Source organism: Lasioglossum baleicum, chromosome 9 (assembly GCF_051020765.1).
Source record: "Lasioglossum baleicum chromosome 9, iyLasBale1, whole genome shotgun sequence".
In the NCBI taxonomy this organism is placed as follows: Eukaryota; Metazoa; Arthropoda; class Insecta; order Hymenoptera; family Halictidae; genus Lasioglossum; species Lasioglossum baleicum.
Genome location: NC_134937.1, coordinates 4,649,012 through 4,662,391, shown reverse-complemented (window position 1 = coordinate 4,662,391; position 13,380 = coordinate 4,649,012). Strand labels below are relative to the sequence as shown.

The 13,380-nt window shown below is 36.4% G+C and overlaps 1 protein-coding gene across 14 annotated transcripts in view; it reads left to right on the top strand.

The window, feature by feature from the left end:
- Sls (sallimus) overlaps positions 1-13,380 on the top strand; it is a 335,820-nt gene that overhangs the window by 7,527 nt on the left and 314,913 nt on the right. For 13 of the 14 annotated variants that reach the window (XM_076431149.1, XM_076431143.1, XM_076431152.1 and 10 more), the window contains exons 6-13: positions 49-258; positions 1,419-1,604; positions 1,680-1,794; positions 2,270-2,511; positions 2,579-2,701; positions 4,519-4,710; positions 5,175-5,383; positions 11,285-11,852. In XM_076431149.1, coding sequence (XP_076287264.1) covers positions 49-258; positions 1,419-1,604; positions 1,680-1,794; positions 2,270-2,511; positions 2,579-2,701; positions 4,519-4,710; positions 5,175-5,383; positions 11,285-11,852 — 1,845 coding nt within the window. Of the gene's footprint in view, positions 1-48; positions 259-1,418; positions 1,605-1,679; positions 1,795-2,269; positions 2,512-2,578; positions 2,702-4,518; positions 4,711-5,174; positions 5,384-7,369; positions 7,523-11,284; positions 11,853-13,380 lie in introns of those variants that run through there. The other variant, XM_076431139.1, reaches the window with a different exon arrangement.

Sequence of the window (13,380 nt, the reverse complement as noted above, 5' to 3'; positions counted from 1 at the left end):
AAACACTTTGATGTTTATGTAAATGAAACGTCGCGTTATACTCTTTAGGTGGACATCGAAAATTCCTGGTCTGAAATGGAAAGGAACCTGGACACCGCCAGAGTGATCGGCGATCTCGAGAAGGGTGTGTCCCGTGTCACCGATTGGATCCTTGGACCCGCTGACGCAATGCTGAATTCCTGTTGCCAGGTTGGATTCGACGTTTCATCCTCGGAAGAGCTGCGAAGGCGGCACGAGGAATTGGAACTCGAATGCAGGGTACGATTCAACAACTCATTTTAGAAACTAATTACACTGTCCAACACCAAATTTGTTCAACAATTACTGTTCGATGATTGTTATAGTTTTTTTTTTGCGCTGATTCCGAATCTGCCCTTAATTTTTCCCCTAGACGCACAGTTTTCGAGAAACATGATTTTGAAAAAAACATGTTTTTCAACTTCAAACAAATATTGTGATGTTATTATAAAAGACATTGAATTGTTCTTTGCAGCAAAAGATTCTATAGACTTTCCCGAATACAGTGATATCCAATATTAATACATTATGAATGTTTATGAAACATTATGAAACATTATGAAACATGTTTAAACAGGTTGTTTAAAGTAGGCAAATATGATATAAATGTGACATAAAAAAACGTCCTGATTGTTGTCGTTTTCGAAGTCTTTTTAAGGTCACCGATGATTTTTATATAGCACTATGTATTTTTTACTTCATAGTGTTGTAGCTGATGTCAAGTCAAGTTTAATGATGTGGTACACTATGATCTTTAAATGACCTTGGACTTATAAATAGGTATAGTTTGACTACTCTATTTGATGTCTACGCTATTTGATATTTGATGTCTCACAACACGTATATTATTAATGGAAGCTGATCTCTGAGTGTACACAAACAAGATTATCAGCAAACTTACGTTTTTAGAAGAAACGTTGCCCATATTTTCGTAGATTTTCCTTTAGATATTAATCGAATAATGTGGTACCGACACGATGGCTGTCCCGCTCATTCTTCACGTACCGTAAGAGAATTTCTGAATAACAAGTTTCCAAATCGCTGGATAGAACGTAAGGGGCACATACCATGTCTTCTTGATTTTTTTTTTTGGGAAAACTCAAAGATAATGTATGTCGTGATCAATCGACTGCACCAGAGAACATGCAAGAAAGAATATAATTAGATCTTGTAGATCAATTTCAACAGAAACAATTGGGAGTGTAATTGATTGCTCAAGGTCATAATTTCGAACATTTCATTTAATTCTTTGTCATACATTTTTTAGTTCAAGGTCTTATGAAGTATGAAGTATGAAATCAGGTTTAAAGCGAATTGATGAAATATATTAAAATAAGGATATACACACGTGTAAGTATCTATTTTGTTCATAGATTGATTAAAATGAATCTTCGTTTCAGGAAACTTACGGTCGTTACGCAGAATTGCTTCACAAAATCGATAGTTTACCAAGCACTCGTCTTTCTGAAGATTTGAAATGTCAGAGAGATTTCATGGACTTCGTATGTCGAAGCTTCGCCACCAGGCTCGAGAGGCGACGGAACGTGTTAATTACTTCGCAGAGATTCTTCAGACTGGTTTCTGAGGTATGTGCTTAAAAAAACAATACGATAAAACCGTAGTTTTATTCCGGAGACTCAGTTTCGTTGATATCGTTACAGTATTTTGACAAAACCAGCGAAGTGTTCGATAAATTGGTGATGGGCAACAGAACTCACGACTTCTCTCAGGCTAGCGCGAATCTGTTAAAGTTGCAGCAGAGCCAAGCAAATCTTGGTAAATAATAAGAATAAACTATTATCCTATTAGTAATAATTAGACTGTGGATCTTTATGCAAAATAAAAATATCCTGCATTGATTGTGGGACGCAGGAATAAAATAAAAATTGACTTCTTCCCTTACTGACTTCGTTACATTCAAAAGAACATTGCAATATTTTTTTCCTTTATTGTTTTATATTTCAATCAACCAATTTCTTCTTAAATGCATAAAGATCCGCAGAATAGTAATAATTAATATAATACTGAATAATGTGATCGGAGTGATCGGTAACTGGTGGTACAACCGAAAAGGGGGTGATTCTACATAAAAAAATAAGTCGAAAATGTAGAATAAAATTTGTTCACATGCGTATTTTCAAAGTCCATTTTCTCGAAAACAGAATCACACATATGAAAAAATTTTATTCCATATTTTCGACTTATTTATTTGTGTAGAATCGTTTCATATTTGTCTGTCATGAATTTCTAGAATCTTTGGAATGCGAACTGGTGAAGGAAGGAGAAAAATTGTCGGACATACTCTCGATGCCTGTGAAGGATGCCCTGGGCCGAGACGTGCGAGTCGACTACGGCGAAGACATAGTAAACGTCAGAGATATTTTGGATGCAACGAACGCAAGGAAAAATATCTTCAACGACAGCGTTGAACTGCAGAAACTCTCTCTGAAACAAATCGCCTTGATATATACTTACGAAATGGACACGGAACAGGTGACCACGGATTTCTTGAAATTATTCTTCGAACGAGATCTGTTACACACCGATGCATCTTTTACAGGCTGTTAAATGGTTGAACGATTTGTACAATGTTCTATTGAAGAATCACATGGAGATTGGCTGCAATGCGAACGAAATACAAATGCAGAAGGAAGAGCATCAGTCGTTTCAAGAAACTGCCAAGGTATCGCGTTACAATCTTCTCTCCGTAACTGTCGCAAATGTATCTACCGTAACTGTCCAACTTCTATCCCTACCACTTTCCCCCTTGGAGTCAGTCAAACGGTAAACACGTTCGACGAGCAAGACAGCGAGGCGTCGAGTATTCGTGAGACACACACAAGCGAAGCAAAAGATCAGAACTTTTCTAATTTCTGATTTCTTTTTAATGAAACTTTCATCGTCCTATTCGTCTCGTTTTTCTAATTAACACATTACCGACCGATGATTATCCCATAATTTTGAAAAATCTATGGTACATGGCTAAACACTTTTTAATGGAACCGTCAATAGCTACAGCAATGTTCATTGTGAACTAATAAGTCACCCTCAATAACGTCATCTAATAGTCTTATTTAAGATTGCAATGTAAAAGAAAATTTCTATGTTTTCTTTTGGTACAGCATAATTATTGAAAATCCTATTAATAGGCTTCCGGTAGGTAAAGTGTTAAAATGACACCAAACAGGATATAATTACGATCATAATTACCCGTGTAATAAACTATTAAAGTTTCAGGCGTGAAAAAGGTGGTTGAACGGAAAAGAAAGAGAGGTAGAGAGTCGAAGCGTCGAACCTCGATCTCTTTTCCTTAGTCAATCGCTAATATGTAATATACAATATGTACAATACGTAATATACAGGGTGAACATTACAGTAAATCCTCATTTACTGTCCGGGGTCGCCTGTGCGATCACTGTCCAGTGCCTACCTACTTCACTGAGCCGGCCAACGCCGCACGTTAGGAAATACTAAAACATTAACATAAAGATTATCGCATTCTTTGTATTTATTTAGCAACATTAAGGGAACACATTCCGAGAGAAACTTTTGAGACAACCTAATACGATATGTATAATATGTAATCTATATAAATAAAAATCAAATGCTGTTCGTTGGTAAGCGCATCACTTGAGAACGGGAAAGAAAAATTGGAGAAGTAGCCCGGAAAAATGGAAAATTCGGGAAAAACTAAAGGTGCTTTTTGAATCATATTTCAATACAACAAAAAAACGAACGTCCCAGCTTATAATCAATATTTCAATAGGAATTTACATTATCGACGTGTTCGCATTATCGACATTATCAACATCCGCCTGTTAGTTTATTTCTATTCCAATTTATGAATTTACATTATCGACGAATTAAACTATGTCTGTACAGGGTGTCACAAAATTATATGTCGTGGACACCATAGCACGATTCTACACCCCCGATTTAGTAGAAAATGACGTAAGAAACCTCCCGCAAAATTGACCTTGAACGTGAAAAACAAGGTAAAAAACCAATATTTTTTTTAAGGATTAAGATTTAAAAAATTTTTATACCAAAATTTTCTTTCAAGGTTTAAGATTTTAGATTTTCAAGGAAAATTTTGGTATAAAAATTTAAAAAATCTTAATTCTTAAAAAAAATGTTGGCTTTTTTACCTTGGTTTTCACGTTCAAGGTCAATTTTGCGGGTGAATCGCGCTATGGTGTCCACGACATATAATTTTGTGACACCCTGTACAATTTTTTGTCATATTGTCAAAAGTTGTGACGTCATTAGTGCGCTCATTGTGCCCCTCCCGCCCGGAGGGCCTGGTTGTGCCGAAGGCACGCCACGAGCAGCTATTATGCAGTATATTGTTCACGTATAATCAATATTTCAACTGTCTCATTGGTTGGTCCATTGGAGGCTGTGTCTTATCTAGGCACTGTTGCCTGTAAAAAACGGCTTTTGAAAATCGTAGCTCAAATTCGAGTACCACAAATCTTACGTTGGTGTTTGAATTTCCAGGGGACATACGACTACGGCTGTCAATTAGTGAACGGGGCCCGAGTGTTAAGGTTATCCTGCAGACTACCATTGGATAGCAACACAACCCTCTTCTCAAAGTTACGACAGGCTTGGAAGCAGCTTCGCTCTGTTGGTCAAGAACAATTGACCAGGCTGAGGGTTTGCGCTGTTTTTCATCGGAGTGTTGAAGATGTACGCACAATGATAATTATTTCAAGAAGTTGTTTTCCGTAAAAAACTCCTCCAGAATTATTATGACCACTGCCTATGAACAATTGCTATTTCATGTATTCAGAAAATATTTTTTTATTTAGATAAAAGTTGCGTTTGCTTAACGTTAATATTAGAACTTCCGTACGAAAAATACATGTATTATCTGTTAATATGACAAATAACATTGCTTATAATGTTGCTAAATGTATATCTGCGGTTTTAATATTGCACAGTACCATTTAAAATGGCAAAAGAGATAAGTACATAATACTTTATAAAAATAACAGAAATTCAGTGCAGCTAAACTTTCACATAAAAATGTATCATTTTCAAAATCATAATCAAAATTACCTGTTTCAAATGGAAAAGCATTTAATTCATCCAATATATTGAGGTGAATTCCAAAACGGATAATTTATTTTGCGTACCTACATTTGTTTAAGCACTGTTCAAAACTGCGCGATCTGATCGAGGCAGTGTGCAGCCTGCGTCGATCCTTGAAGACGGAGGATTTAGCAGCGGAATCACGAGACAGAGCAGAGATTAGGGACATCCTGGGGGATCGAGAAAAGCTTCTGCTGGAAGTCGGCCGAATGGTGCGGCTGGGTCGACTCTTGAGAACGAGACTGAAGGAACCTCTATGCCATCAACGGCAAGTACGATAGCGATCATAAGCGTTTCGGAAGAAATTCTTGATGCTATTTCAAAAATATTCTTAGTAAAAAACATCAGTTTCATTACAGTTGCGAATTCTGTTGGTAGCTTTTGAATATTTTCTCGTCAAGATTAAGTCAGGGCATTTTCTCGTCAAAATAGTTAAAAAATTTTGGCCCCCGGAAGTGAAGTTTGACCTAAAATAAAGATGTTTATTCATAGAGATTTATTCAATAACATATTTTCCATTCTGTTCTATTACTTTTAGCGTGTTCTTTAAAAATGTTTCACTCCCCACGACCCCACGATTGTGACATCACCTTGTAAATATTATATAAGAAAAAGTTTTATAAAAAAAAATTAATCCGACTTCGAAAAAACGCACTAAAAAGTATAAAATAATTTCCATTTAATTTATGTGAATACACACGAACTTAAATACAATGCAATCTTTTCGGAGGCGGCGCAAAAATTAAAAATTTTCCAAATGACAGATGTTGCTGATTTCGTAATTTCCAGTATCGAGAATTTTCAATTTTGCGCCACCTCCGAAAAGATTGTATTGTATTTAGGTTCGTGTGTATTCACATAAATTAAATGGAAATTATTCCATACTTTTTAGTGCGTTTTTTCGAAGTCGGTTTAATTTTTTTTGATCAAATTTTTTTATTTCACACTTTTTTCACACTTTTTATCTCTGTCAGCCGTCACATTCCAAATGGTAATTTATAAATATCTGAAAGCCGCAATCGATAACGGTAACGACGTCGCGTCGGTACTGTTCCTAATAGCTAACATTCAGCGGAGTTCACAACGGTATCACCACCACATTTTCGCAAATAAAATCGTAATTAATAAAAAAATGTAACATTTTTTTGCACGGGACCATCCCGGGAACATACCCTACAAGATGCAAAAGGTTTCGTTCCGATTGGTCCATCCATCTCTGCGTAATCGGTGAACATACATAGAAAAAAAAGCGAAAAAAAGACACATACAGATCGAATTGAGTAACCTCCTCCTTTTTCGAAGTCGGTTAAAAAACAATAAAGGAAAACTCCAAAGAAGTTGCTCGCACAGACAGGCAAACTGTAGAACTTGCAAAGAGTAATATTGGATTGGAACGGAAGTTCGTAGCGTTTCTAAATTAAAATTCAAAGATAAATTTAGGATGTTTATTCATAGGCATATTCGATAACATGATAAGAGTCACCTCAAAAATCGGAGAAAGTAATACAACACAATATCTTCATTTTAGGCCAAACTTCACTTTAGGGGACCAAAAATTTTTTAATTAAAATCGGCGACCCCATGGCTGTCACCTCTCCTTGTAAATATAAGATAAACAATAAAGGAAGATTCCAAAACAGTTGCTCGCACAGACAGGCAAACTGTAGAACTTGCAAAGAGTAATATTGGATTGGAACGGAAGTTCGTAGCGTTTCTAAATTAAAATTCAAAGATAAACTTAGGATGTTTATTCATAGGCATATTCGATAACATGATAAGTCGCCTCAAAAATCGAAGAAAGTAATAGAACACAATGTAAAATATGTTATTGAATAAATCTATGAATTAATATCTTTATTTTAGGTTAAACTTCACTTTGGGGTAACAAGATTTTTAAATTAAAATCGGCGACCCCACCACTGTGACATCTCTTTGTGAGAAATTGAAGATAGCACTCGTGTGCTATAATTTTTGACTGGGCGTGTATCGCTAACTGACTACTTCCGTAGGTCCCAGTCTGCAAACGACTTTGAACATCAAATGTCGCGGGTTTTCACAAAAAAAAACCAAACATTTGGCACCGTTCCTCCTCGTAGTCGAACTTTCTCGATCGACACGTGTATCCTTGGATTTTTCTCGTCCGATATATCCGGTGCAACCGGGTTAAAGCAATAAAACGCGGGGATAATTCGGTCATCGTCCACGTATCCGCGGAATCGAAGAGAGTCGGATCAGCTCCGGCGAGTTACTATAATCTCGTCGAAAGAAAGAGCACGGCGGCCGGAGCTGGTAATAAGAGGTGCGGGGGAACGAGGCACGTCGACGGCCACCTCCGTTTTTAACGGAGACGGTGTGTCAGTCCATGGCTGCACGTCGAAGAGTCACCTACACCTTGAAATCGGTGCATGTAAGTCCATCGTTTCGAGATACCATTAACAATGATCCCTCTTGTCACTCTACCGAATCAAGACTCCTGCAACCTTTGGATAAGTGTCCTTCAATCGTCCGAATCTCTGATCAATCGCTTCCAGTAACGTAGCTCTGTGGCAAATGAATCGAATCACCTGTCAAAGTCCTCGAACTAGACTTCCGGTCCAGTCGTCGATAGTTGTCAAACACGCCGAATGGTCGGCAGTTATTCGAATCGTTCTTCGCGAGCGTAGAACTCTGAAACGATGATGGATGCGCACCCGCGTTGAGTTTTGTCGCACACCCACGCGTTGATGAGGTAAATATGGGTCAACCGTGTCTCCATCCTCGTTGACGTTTGTATTCATAGAGGACCAACGTTCCATTTTCACCAAGCATGAGGACGGTCAGGGGCATCGGAACTGTTACGTGCACGTTCTCCATGTCGAATTCGAGTCCGCGAGCTGAGAAATCTGCGCGAGTCCGGGAGATTTTAAATCCGGAAAATGTAGTTCGTTGGCCGCCAGCCAAGATAAACGACGTACGGCTGAAACTGCATCGGTGCATTCGTCTTTTTATATTTTTTCACAACAGCTGTTACATTTATTTAAAGCCCTTATCAGAGACGGACCGTTGTTCCGAGATCCACTTTGTTTTAATACACGTGTAGATGCTTTCTGGTTCGAAAGCGGTTCGTGAGAAAACTGGTTGGCTTCGATCCATTCTACGAATTACGCAGATAAATGGCCCCCAAATCGAATCAGGGAAACAGTGTTTACGATCGTTTATGCACCCGTATTTTGGAATTGCCGGATTTTCGAGGATACAAGCGGTTATGTCAGAATAATTATGTGAACGATTCAATAATGGTAATCATAATGGTATTTAAGTTATTAGTCCGAGAAAACTATTTATTAAACTAAAATATTTATTAATTCGATAGTATCTGCTTAAATTGAATGCCTGTTAGAAATTGTTCATGTCTAAATATATTCCACTGAATATTAACGATAACTTACTGTGATGTGACAGGACGCGAACATTTAAATGATTAAAAACAGAAACAATATTAATATTCATTATTTTAGATAGTACCTGTTTCTCAATTGAATATTTGTCAGTTATTGTTCATCTCTAAATATATTCCACTGAATATTAACGATAACTTACTGCGATGTGACAGGACGCGAACATTTAAACGATTAAAAACAGGAACAATATTAATATTCATTATTTTAGATAGTACCTGTTTCAATTGAATATCTGTCAGTTATTGTTCATCTGTAAATATATTCCACTGAATGTTAACAATAACTTACTGCGATGTGACAGAACACGAACATTTACATGTTTAAAAACAGAAACGATATTAATATTTATTATTTTAGATAATAGTTGTGGAAATTTATTATCTGTTAATAAATTGTTCATCTTCAATTAATTTACATGAACCATTTAGCATTAGTGATAATTTACTGGGATATGACAGAACGTGAAAAAAGTGATAAATCAAAACATTAGACTAATCATTTCTATTTTGTTCATAAGTGGAATGTCTAATGACGTCAATTTGTTGTCTATTTATAATCATCTGTATTTTAATTATATTGTATTTCAATTACACATCTGATTAAAATACTTAGTAATTGAATTAATTGAAAGGTTTGAATTATGTAATTCAGTTACGATGTAGTTGAATTACTTTATAATTGAAATACAATGTAATTCAATTGTGTAATTGAATTACAATGTAATTGAATTAGCACAACTCTAACAGTAGAGCGTATTTGTGGTTATTATAATTATTAGCCTACAGACTTTACGCATTTGTGAAAAGAATTGGTAGCCACAACATTAATCAGCAGAATCATTTAAACACATATATTCCAATATTACTTTAAATCCATTAAAATTATTACGGTATATAATCAATTTTAATTAAACACCTCGTTGCTGTAACCGATCCAAACAATTTTAGTGTATAAGCATCCGTACTCTAGTTATTAGCTATGAAAATAGCAATTGAAAAGCTATTTTCGATGATAGAAATTGACGCGCCGTGTCGAAGACCGCGCAGAATTTTATTGTGTGCAGTGAAGATTGAAAATGCCGCTCAAACGTAATGCTCCGCAGATTCGGCGGCACTTGGTCCACCGAAATTAGAACTACGCCCCACATTGAAAGCACCATCTGGTCCACAACGCTTCGTTGCGGCGCTGTCACTGTCCATTATATAACAATTTTGAAATTTGACGTTTTCTGAATCCGCCTCGCTACGTTTAATTATCTCGGCGACAACTGATCGATGGACCTCTAATCACCGTCATTATAAAATTTAGAACGTCCACCACACAGCAATTAAGCCAGTGTCCAGTACAATGGTTCTTAACACTTACAATCTTACTAGATTTTTGCGGAACGGACTCGTAAAATAAAACAGCATACATATACGATACATAACGAATCGTGATCGGTAGAGATTACTCTGTTATTAGCTGTCCGATCGAAAATGTTTATAGGGCAAATTGTACAATGATTGGCTATCTAAGCCAAAATCATAGTAAAAATCTTTTTATCTTTTGTTGAAATGTTTAGCTATTAGAGATTTTTCAGCAAAATCAAACAGTTTTACGAGTCATATATCTCTTATTATAAAATATATTCAGTGAATAACAATCATAAGACAAATAGTACAGTCATCGGCACAGTAAAAAGTAAACGTTAAACAGGCTATTTGTTTTATAATTAAACATATACGGACTTATTAAAGTATTAGATAATCCGCAATAACACATATTCTCAGAACTATTCAATTAAACAGCGAAACCCTTTTCCAAAACTTACTGTGCTCTTATTTGATTTTTTACGCTTTTCTATTAAATATGGCCGGGTGTTGCTTTCTTTTGCACAGTAGTGTACATGGCCATTGATGGCACTATGCGCGTATGAATTTTTTTTAAACTCCCGGTCTTATCTTGGAGCTTCTGCAGCAATTGAAGCTTGTTTTTAACTAAGAAAATTTACTAAGGAAAATACAAATCTTCACACTTTGATCATGTAAATTGATCTCTAAGTAAGAATATTTTTCAAGAATATATTTGCCATCCATCTGATTTGAGGTGGGCGAATTAAAGTTATTATTCCAATTCAAACGCGTCGTTCGCGCCGGTATCACGCTCCGCGAAAACGGACTTGTTAGCGGGAAGGTGGCGGACAAAAATTAGGCAGGTAATTAATGTGAAATTCGTACAAAATAAATTTGTACTTGAATGTATGTATGGAATTCTGATATTTTCGGAGGTATAAAATGTTTAACTTGAATTTTCAGTGTACTCTTCACATTTAGCGTGAACATGTGCCACGTCTTTCCGACGTTCAATTGTTCTCAAATTTTGTATTATTATTTTTTCATGAAACGGAACAAGTTCGGGAGGCGGCGTGTTCGAAATTTCAAAGTTGAAAAATAAGGTTAACCCAAACGTATACATAGTTCGGGGTCCAGTCATTAATCAGTTAGGTTAGGAGTCCCTTAGCTTCCCTCCAGTGACCGTGTTTTCTCAAACACTCTTTCCCGTCGCGCCGGCAGCGAGTCACTCCACCAAGTCGTGATCGAAACCCTAAACAGACGTCCGTGTAGCCTGCGTGATAGCGTGGTTGTTAGTAAGCACGCGGCGGTGTATCCTTCGCAGAGCCGGCGGACCTCTGTCTAGGGAAACTCTATTAATAGCAGGAAGTGAACGACGGAAATTTATTTTTCTAGAATGTCTGAAGCCGAGGATGCCTCGGGCAAAGTCAGTAACTTGACAGCAGTGGAGGCGATCTCAGCAAGGCTGGCGGAAGTAACGCGGCTCGCTGAGAAGCTGGACGCAAGACTCTGCGAGGCGGGCGCCAGGACTCGGCCAGTTCCAATGTCATCATCAGCCATGTCCTCCACTTCATCCTTGTTCTCTTTGCCCACCTCTACCTCCGCCGCATCCTCATCGGTGCAACCGATCTCTGCTGGAATCTCGTCGATTGCTACAGCAAACGCGCCTTCGATTCCGATGATAAGTTCATCCACACCTGCCCCACAATTTCAACCGAGATCCGTGTCTACGTTCTCCACCACGACAGCGAAGGGAGCATTGGCATCTTCATCTTCGACGGCGCCAGCAGCATCGGCGAATGGAAGTTGCATTGGGGTTGAAAGAGTTTCGTCTCCTGTCGTGCAAACTGCTGCGAAGGCTGCGGAGAAGAGTGCTGCTGGCAGTGATAGTGATCGGCTGGATGCTTCTTTGAATCGTGGTTTGGATGCTGGTGGGAGTAAGCTGGCAGAAGACGTTGCAGAGGTATGTAAGATCTTTAATAGCGAATTACTGTGAAATTGTGCTTCTGCAAATCATTCTTTGACCCTAACTTTAACCCTTAAGGGGGTATACTCTCGTTTTCAGGATTGCTAGGGTGCAGAACGCGCTTTCTCATTTCTTAATAATCCAAAGATGTGGTTTTCAGTAGTCTAAAGCGCTAGATAAAAGATCAATCTAGGCCGCAATCGTCCTCAAAACTCTTATTTTTACGTTTATGCGGCGTAATTTGCATTATTTGGAAGCATAAAGCTGCGCGTGTAGCTATTTCCATAAAGCTGCGACAGCTATATGTTGCTGAATAATGCAAATTACGCCACGTAAACGTAAAAATAGGACTTTGAGGGCAAGAAACCCCATCTTTACATTGCATTGTAATCCTAGAAACGAGTCTATCGTCTTAAGTATTCTATACACCACCTGAGACACTCACAATTTCCATTTATGTATATATATATTTCAATTTTGATTATAGTCGATTATTACAAAATTTTTGTTTTATTATATATTTATAAATTTTTATATATATATATATATATTAAAAAACAAAAATTATATATATATATGTATATATATATATATATATATATATATTTGTTGTTTTCCAATTTCGTTTAGAACAGTTTGTTACTTTGCCACATTGCATGTATGTAATAACTAGACAGCGGATCTTTATGCAAAATAAAAATTTTCTGTCAGATTTGCAACGAACTGGAACGACATAGAAATTTATTTTCTTTCCTAATATGTTTAACAACAGTATTTTAAAATTTTTCTAATGGTCTAATTTTTCAAAATTACACCTACCCATTTTTGCCATAAATGCATAAAATCCGCTGTCTAGTAATAACGCAGTAAAGATGAGTGGTCTGGAAGACCTTCTATGTAGTGATTGTGTGAGTTTCAATGTCTGTAGTACGTACGGGTTAAATGTAAAATAGTAACGAACAATCTATACTGAATCTTTATTACTTTTATGAAATATTGTTGTTTACGAATTGCAAATACACATTTAATGATATTCGAGTCGACAAGACTGTACGCCACATGTATAATAGATATATTTTTCATATTGTGGTTCCAATAATTTAATCACTCTCAGTAGATTACAATGTACGTCCTATTAATAGATCATTATAGACAATAAATACAAATTATTGTTACATTGAAATAGATTAAATTTTTATAATAATTCTTATATTTTCTGACGAAGTGAAGATTCTGCTATTGATTTATAATATGATTTTACATATCTGGAACATTATTGAAGTTATTGTAATAATTACAAATTATTGTTACATTGCAATAGATTACATTTTTATAATACTTGATAATACTTATATTTTCTTGTCGAAGTGGAGATTCTGCAATTGATTTATAATATGATTTTACATATCTGAAACATTATTGAAGTTATTGTAATAATTATAAATTATTGTTACATTGCAAGAGATTACATTTTTATAATAATACTTATATTTTCTCATGAAGTGGAGATTCTGCTATTGATTTA